Source organism: Hydra vulgaris, chromosome 09 (assembly GCF_038396675.1).
Source record: "Hydra vulgaris chromosome 09, alternate assembly HydraT2T_AEP".
Taxonomy (NCBI): domain Eukaryota; kingdom Metazoa; phylum Cnidaria; class Hydrozoa; order Anthoathecata; family Hydridae; genus Hydra; species Hydra vulgaris.
Window position 1 is genome coordinate 52,130,756 of NC_088928.1, and position 9,195 is coordinate 52,139,950.

Below are 9,195 nucleotides of genomic sequence, written 5' to 3' on the forward strand. Positions count from 1 at the left end.
CCGTCAAGAATATAGGTTGTGTCATTATTCTCTATTAAAATTGTTGAATCCTTAATGAGTTCTCTGCCAAGCTCTGCTTTGTTTGATTTCCTCACTAATCCATCTTTGAAGAGAGATGTGGGCTCCGGTGTTAATTCATACTCGAAGCAGTCAGTCAAATCTTCAACCCTCTCAATTAGCATGATTAGTCTTTGGAACAAAACATTAGGATCTACGTGGAATGCATCGCCATTAACTTTAACAGATGGGATCAACTTGGCAAGTATTTTGATCTGCTTTGAACGCTTGATAACTGCTTGATTGACTGCAATATTATTAAGACTGTTTTGAATCTCTAAACTCACATTTTTTGCTTGATCACAATTGATTTCATCATCCATATTAGCACATAGGCCAGTAAATATACTTTGAAGTCCTGAGTCTTAAAATTCGAAAGGGTTAAACAGCTCAAGCTGCTCCTTTAATGCTTCAAAATCTTTAGTATCTGTTACGAATTAAGTGAGTGCATGGATTGTAGATATAACCGAGCACTTTTGGCATAGTTTATATGCTCTGTTACGGCAAACAAAAGTCTGATGGCTTCCAGATGTTCGTGCCAGTTCCAAGTTCTCTCTGCTCTGATAAACATTTTGATAGTGTATTCAAGATATTGCAACCATAGTTTTGCTGTTCTGGATGAGCGGGAAAACTGTATTTTTAAATTTTCAATAAGATTTGAGAATCTTATAACTACACTGCTATTGTTTATCTCTTCCAAATCCATGTTTCCTTGGACCAGATCCTAATACATATTTTCAAGAGAACTATCAGCTTTATATTCGGGGCTTTGTTTAAAAAGTAGACTCATTAAGGCAGACTCAACTAAGAAATGAGCTCTTAGTGCTCTAGCTACTGCTTTACCAGTCAGTATATGCGTGACAGAGTTGCTTGCATAAATAAGTTCGAGTAATCTATTCAGCCCTGATTCCTCCATGACCATACCAATACTTCCTAGGAAACTCGTTAAAATGTGGAATCGTCCCAATTGAATAACTATATCATATTGCTTATGCTTGGCAATTTCTTAAGCTTTTAACCATAAAGGCTGATCAAAAGTTACACTTGGAGTAGGTAAATTGAATAATTTTGCTTGGTTTTGTATAAATGTGGCTTTCCATTTGACATTTTAATACTTTTCTTTTCGGATTTGTAAGATCATGCCTGTATGCCACATGGACAGCAACCGTGTCCTTTTTCTTAAATTCTTCTTCAAGGTTTTTATCGTTGCGTACTTGTGAATAATGAATAAAGGTATAATATCTTTCCTTCCAACATTATTCGTTTGATAAGCAAGGTCACTATATTTGCAAAGCAAACAAGTTTCTCTTATAATGTGTTTAACATTGTATAATTTAATTTAAGATATATTTAATAATTTATCTAAAATTGAAACATGAAATTTAAAAATAATATTAACAACATCAACATACGGCTCTAGAGTTTACCAAGTACACAAAATATATTATTTGAAAAGAAAAGTTAGCGCATTTTGAGCATGCTATTCTGGTAATAAAGTAAAAATGCTGATGTCAGCATTTTTTTAAATACCAGAATAACACGCTAGTTTTATACCAATTTTTAGATTTTTATAATTTGTTAACTTTAAACTATATTTTTACAAAATATTATATGAATCACGTTATTTTTCGCTGAATTATCAGTTTATTAACAGCAAGTCGCACGGGTTTAGTTTATTTAAAAAATCTACAAAGCGAGGTCAGCAATATTTATAACTTTTTCCGCCCAAAATGAATTTTGGATGTATTAGAGTAGACAAAATTACGCTTCGAATGATACCAAATTCATTTATATCCAAATTTTGTCCAGGTTAGCCCTTTTTTAGACTGATTATGACTAGACTATTGGTAAACTAGTAAAAAAGTTTGCATCTTATCGGTTTGCAAAATAGAATTTATAATATTTTTATTATTAAAATAATACTATAATAAATATAAAACAAATTTGAAAATTTAAAATTAGTGGTAGTAATAATTTATCTTTAAAATAAAATTTCCCAGAAATTATATTCTCAAGTCAGTTTTTCAATTGTTTGGTTTTCAATTGAACTAGTTGAAATAGTTCTAATAAAAATCGACTATTAAAATTCGACAAGCATTAATTTGGTATTTAGTCAAAAAAGTGAATGTGAAACAGCCGCGGAAAACAAATAATTATGAAAATTTTCAAATATTTAATATTTCAAAAATTTTCAAATATATGCAATGTTGAGGATTCGGTTCACAAAATTAGGGGATTAAAATGAGTCAAAAATGAGTATAATAATTAGTTTCTCATCTTAATTATCAAGCTGATACCAAATCAAATAAAAATGAACACTTGAAGATTTGAACCAAAGAAAGACAAAAATAGATGACCGTATTTAAAATAATATAAAAAACACACAGTGATATTCTTAATAAACACATCACAGTGATATTCTTAATAAACACATCACAGTGATATTCTTAATAGACACATCAAAACATTTAGATTTGCTTTTATATTTTTATTCTCATTAAAAATCTCTTAATTTGTCGTGAAGAATTTAAAATAATGATTTCACTCGCAATAACTAAAGAAATGCATCACACCAATCTTTCAAACAACCATAACAGTCACCAGCTTGCTTTCTATTTGCATTGCATACCTCTTTTAGCCATTCAACAAATAATTCTTCGTCTTTCTTTAATACAAGAAATTGACCAAGAACAACATATGCTTTATCAAATCCTTCATCACAAAGACGTTTGCCTAAAGTTGGACCGATACCAGCTAATTCAGTAACCTCTTTAGTTCCCATTGGTTCACTAATAAAGTCACGATGTTTTTGAGATGTCGAAGACATTTTATTTTAAATACTAAAAATAAACTAAATAAGCATAATATAAAATATTTTTTCAAAAGTTATAAATTAAAAATTTAAAGCAAATTACAAACAAAAATTGACAATATTGTAATTTTACAACAAAGTTTCTCAGTAATTTAAGTTAAAATGGCTGATTAAAGAAAAATATTATGCAAAATATTATAAAATTTAAGTTATAATGGCTGATTAAAGAAAAATATTATGCAAAATAACAAATTACAAAAATAATTTATTCAAGAAACACACATTAAAAACATATTAAACACTAAAAATTCACTTAAAAAATCTTATTAGGAAAAAATGTCTCAAGAGGTTGGCATATTTAAAAATATTAAAATATTTTTAATTATATGGGTGAAAAAAAAAGAGTTAACAAGTTTAAAGCAAGTTTTTTAAAACTGTTTAAATGTCATTATAAACATTATAAAAATAAAATTGTAACAAAAAAATAAAAAATTCAACAATGTTTCAAAAGATAACATTTTTAATGTAAATATTTAATATTATTACTAGTATTATTACTATTTAATTGAATATCTTAAATTATTAAAATTTAGAATGTATAAAAACATTTTAAAAAATTAAATTAAAAAAAATATATCTTCCTTGAAAGTTTGTTTAAAACACCTTATTGTTTGCTCATATTTCACCATTAAAGCATTTCAAGGATAGGCCAGATAAGGATTATCTTTTTAACAATAACATGTAAACCAAAAGCAACTGCCACATGTCATGCTACCTTGTATGAATTACTCTTTTAGGCAAACACTAAGAGAAGTTGCTTTGACTTAAAATAGTCCTTTGGTTTTGGCTAAGGGTTGATTAACAGTTGAAAGATAATAAAAACTAATCTTATGCATAAAATCTGCATATGAGCACTCTCTTGTAGAAGGCCTTCTAAGTAAACTAGGCCTCCTGCATATGAGCAGAAGGCAAAAAGTAAAATTTTATTAATAAGCAGCAAAATCTTTTAATCTCTTTATCATCTAGCATTTTGTCGTATATGTCAACCTGTGTTCTGTTTTCTGTCTAGGATAATGAATACCGGATCTACTTGACGCTACTCAAGGGTTTTTACTCATGCTTTTTCGAATGTCAACTTATTGCATATTAACTTATTGAAAGCATAATATATAGTGCAAAATATATTAGTTTTACAATTAACAAATAAATAAATTTTTTTATAAGAACATCTTTCATGTGATTTACAAACAACTTTTTTTTGTGTGATGTAGAAAGAATTTAACAATAAAGTTGATGGCCTAACATTAAAACATAAAATTTAAAAACAATATTTAGTATAGATAAGATAGTATGAATAATTGTTTAGTAGCGTGAATAAAAACTGTTCAAATAAACTAATTACTCTGAAGTACTTTAATTGAATAAATATAATGTGATTATGTGCACCAAAAATTTAGAATTATGGGCATGAAAAATTCTCAAAGTGTTGCTTATTTCTAATTTATGACTTATGTTATTTATGACTTATACTTAACTTATTATTAATTTATATATATAAGAAATGTAAGGTCATGCACTTTGACCTAAAAAATTTAACTCAAATTGAGTACTCAATGGAGAAATCAGGCCTTTGTTCAATAACAACTCGAACTACACTGGAAGCAACCACCTCTAAATGTGACTTCGGAATACAAATTACCAATGATCTATAAGTAGAAACCCAATCCATCATTATCATGAAAGCAAATCAAATGCTAGGCATCCTAAAACAAACTTTCCAATCTTGTGATGCTTTCTTAAGGAAACAACTCTACACCAGCTATGTCTGTCCTTTACTCGAGTTCGCAGTTCTAGCTTGGAACCCTCATTTGGTAAAGGATGAACAATTATCGAGCTAATAAACTGCAGAGCTACAAAGATACCAGACAAACTGAAAAGTTAGACTGCAAGTCCAGATGTTTACACTTTGGCCTAACTTCTTTAGTCAGCCGTCATTAACGAGGTAACCCCATTCAAAAATATAAGATTAATATAACATCAACTTAGTCAACTTTCCTCTTATCACAATTCCACCAAGAGCAGTCTTCTCCGTTAAGCCAGCGCTTTCGCAATTAAATCTTTTCGCGTTCACCCACATGCCTGCAAATAATTTGGGGAGCGCATAAAAAGCGCTTGATAAAAAAATAAAAGCGTTTTATTTTAAATTACAACAAAACTTTTTTGTTCATTTGTTAAACTTTTTTTTGTACCAGTTTTTTTTTTAATTATTCTAACTTGTATTTATTCAAAGCATTATTTTCACTATTTTTATTTTCATTTAAATAGCAGGAAAAAAAGAACTTTTTAAATCGCACAGGTTAACTTTAAAATGACCATCCTGCCAGCGCTTTTTTGTGAGTTGGCATTAAATTTTAAACGGAGAAGACTGCAAGAGCATATCACAGAGAGAGACTTATAGCTACAATTTAGCTAGTTTTAACTTTTCAAACAACCATATCGTCAATGCATAGAACATCTTACCAGATAAAGTAACCGATTCTCCGACTGTCAATAGCTTCAAAACGAACCTCTATAGACTCTAATGTCACTACAGCTCGCAGCTTTCCTTAGTGGAAGTTGCACTAAGAGCTTCACAAAAACTAACTGTAATCTGACAATCTAAGATTTTATTTTGTCAATTATTTTTACTTTTGTTGTAACAAATATACACCACTACTACTACTACTACTTTTTTTTGTGTGCAAAACTTCAAAATTCTGAATAAAATAAGAGGATTTTAGAGAATTTTTTTAATAAACTCAACTTCCATGTTTCCACATAATTGGGGTTTGGAAAGGGGTCAACAATGTCATTTTTTATATTAGATAACAGATTTGCTAAAATTGATTTTTTACAACCCAATCCTAATTTCAGATGTTAACCAGTTTAGAAGACCACGAATTTTGAATATTATACTACAACCAAGAAATGAAAAAATAAAAAAAGAGGAGTTAAAAAGGAGATTTTATCACATTTTTAATTTTTTAGAGAATAATAGAGGATTTTAGAGAAAAATTTTGAAAAAAAGGACTTTAGAGGAGCTGTGGCACCCTGCTACTACGCTACTACTACTACGACTATGACTAACTATGGCTATATATATATATATATATATATATATATATATATATATATATATATATATATATATATATATATATATATATATATATATATATATATATATATATTAGGGTGTCCCAAAAAACAACATTTTTGAAAAATATATGCAGAGAACCCTTTAATGTGTTTTATCTAATACAAAAACACTAGATTTAAATTTTTTTTGAATAAAAAATATTTTAAGGGGTCCCTCAAGAATATTTAATGGGTCCGTAATATTTTCAAAAAAAATTTTATCAAAAATATGTCAACCTGGTACTTAAATGAAGCGAAATTATATAAAAATAATATAGATTTCAAATGTAGAATTGTTATTTTTGGTTTTATTACATAAAAAATTACGTTTTCTAACTAAAAACAAAAAAATGCATTTTTTATGTATTTTTATGACAATTTTGATAAAGAAGTTAAAATTTTTCCAAATTAAATATTATTTTTGAAATTTTTATATAATTTTGCTTCATTTGAGTACCAGGTTGACATACTTTTAAAAAACTTTTTGTTTGAAAATATTAGGGACTCATTAAATATTTGAGGGTCTTGAGGGACCCCTTAAAATATTTTTTATTCAAAAAAATTTTAAATCTAGTGTTTTTGAATTAGATAGAACACATTAAGGGGGTCTCTGCATATATTTTTCAAAAATGTTGTTTTTTGGGACACCCTAATATATATATATATATATATATATATATATATATATATATATATATATATATATATATATATATATATATATATATATATATATATATATATATCCCTAAATCATACAAACAGAGTAATTATAATACATATTAGCTCAAAAATATTTAAAATTAAAATAATAAACCAATTAAGATAAAAAAAAAAATTTATTTTTTATTTTATTAAATTTCAAGTGAAAGATCTTTTAATTTAATTTCAAAGAGCAATTTTGGTGAAACCCAGTTTAAAACAATTTTTAATTAAATGAACTTTAAATACGACCAAATTTACTGATTGATGACAATTTACTTAGTGAATAAATTTTTAAAAATAAATTAAAATTATAAAATCTGCTAAGTCTTACTGAATAACAAAAAACAAATTCATCCAAACTTTGTTTTTAAAACCATTAAAATGTAGAATTAATATTTTTTGCAAAATCAATTTTTTTTTGTGCTTAGCAGGAAAAAAATCTTCCTTCTTTTTTATTTGTTTTATTTTGTGTGTACAAAGAAAAGTACACACAAAATTTTGGTTTAAAATGTTGAATGGTTTAATATATTGCAACTTTAATATTGACCATCTTTCCTAAAATATATTTAGGTTTTCATAACATTTATTTTAGAAGTATTTTTTAACAAAATGAAAAACTACAATGGCAAAAATATAAAAAATTGTTAAAATAAATATTTAGAAACTCTTATAAAATCAGGTGACAACTATTTGAACAACTAAATAACAAATCTTGTTTTGTTTTTATATTACTATTTTCATAAGAAAACTGATCAAGTGTGTATTAGTTTTTTAAACTTGACAATTTTATAATTTATAAAAAGTTAAGTTGAAGAACAACATTCATATATAAAACTCTAATTGAGCAAAATTAACAATATTTTCAATTTTTTAGTACAAAACAAGAAAATTTACTAAAAAACCAATCTAAGAATTACTGAACGTTAAAAAAAAAATTTTCTACTGAAAATTTAGGTAGAAAATAACTGATATTTTTAATAACTTGTTTGAAGAAACACTTTTCTCTTTTTATCACACTAAGTAAATTACTGTGAAATATCATATTCAGATTTTTTCTGTGTATAAAGGTTTGATGACATCAGTGGCATTCAAAGACCAATAAGATGTAAACGAACTTTAACACAGTAACATTGAAATATCAAACCTAACAACTTAATTAGAAAGAAATTCTAGAAAACCTGTGTAAATGTATCATATATTGCAGAAAGCTTATTGGATTTTATATAATGCACAGACAAAGAAAATCACAAGAAAGTAGCTTTCAAATTAAAATACTTTACTATTATATAAAAATTTTGAATTGATCTTTTCAAAAACATAACAAAAGTTTTATACAAATGTGCAGACAACTTAATACATATCAATTTACTTGTTTAAATTTTAGGAAAATCTTTCAGTTTTGGAAAATCCTAATGCAGTTTCAATAGAAAATTCACAAGCCATGATTAAAAGTAGTTTGAATAATGTTAATAGGAAAAAACTCTGCAAATTTTGTAAGCAAATTTTGCTAAAAGAGATGATGTTAAAGAAGAGGAACAAGGTCAGGATAAACAAGATAAAGAATTTATGTCAAAAGAAAAACTTATATAAACTTATGGGCTTGATAAAAGTAAACTATATATTTTGACAGAAGGAGTAATTTTAATTCTCACATTTGCACCACTAAGATGGTCAATATTAAATGTACAAAACAACTTTGCAGATACAGAATACCAGGATAAGAAATCTAGATGGCTTTTAAATAAAAAGAATTGTTTTAAGATTCTGTTAAAGATTTTATGACTTATTAATTGATTTTGCTAATTTATGTCTAGAAAAAAAAGATGTATTTATCAAAAAGAACACCGATAAACAAACAAATTTGGCATCAAAGCTAAATGGAACTTTTCTATTTGATCTAGCAGAAAGTTAACATGCAATAGGACCAGTGGTAATAAAAAATGATTGACAATTCAAAAATGTTTAAAACAACCATAATGCCAAAATTAAAATACTTACACCAGAACCTATCTATAAATTTGGTATTGAGAAAATCAAAGATGCCAACTTCCTTTACATACATGGATTGGAATTACAATTGCAATATGAAGACCAACAAGGATACATTGGTGTAACAACTCTACCTAGTACTTGTAGCTTTTATCAGTTTATAGATCATGGGGGTAACATGGTTGGTGCAAAGATGTGCAGTACAAACATTAAGTATACAATAATCCATAAAAAAAAGCAAAAAGATATATTTCAAACTGGTAAGTTATGATAAGTGGTGGGTCAGCATTATAACTGATATTGACTTAAAAGGTGTTGTTGAAATTAAGTTCCTGCATCCAAAAAGTCCAGCTGCATATCTAAACCTAAAGAGATAACTACTGTTTTATTGTCAATACAAACATATTGATAAAACATGTTACACTAGAGTAACCCTCTAGTTCCAGTACAAGTTT

The 9,195-nt window shown here is 26.9% G+C and overlaps 1 protein-coding gene across 1 annotated transcript; it reads right to left on the reverse strand.

The window, feature by feature from the left end:
* Positions 1 to 2,410: 2,410 nt before the first annotated feature.
* Positions 2,411 to 2,932, reverse strand: LOC100211294 (barrier-to-autointegration factor B). The gene has a single exon (XM_065806024.1). It carries the CDS (start codon positions 2,882 to 2,884, stop codon positions 2,612 to 2,614), a length of 273 nt encoding a protein of 90 aa, XP_065662096.1. The 5' UTR covers positions 2,885 to 2,932; the 3' UTR covers positions 2,411 to 2,611.
* Between the last annotated feature and the right edge of the window lie 6,263 nt (positions 2,933 to 9,195).

What these genes read in the sequence shown, in the direction of transcription:
- LOC100211294 (XM_065806024.1), bottom strand. Translation starts at nt 2,884, where the DNA reads ATGTCTTCGACATCTCAAAAACATCGTGACTTTATTAGTGAACCAATG.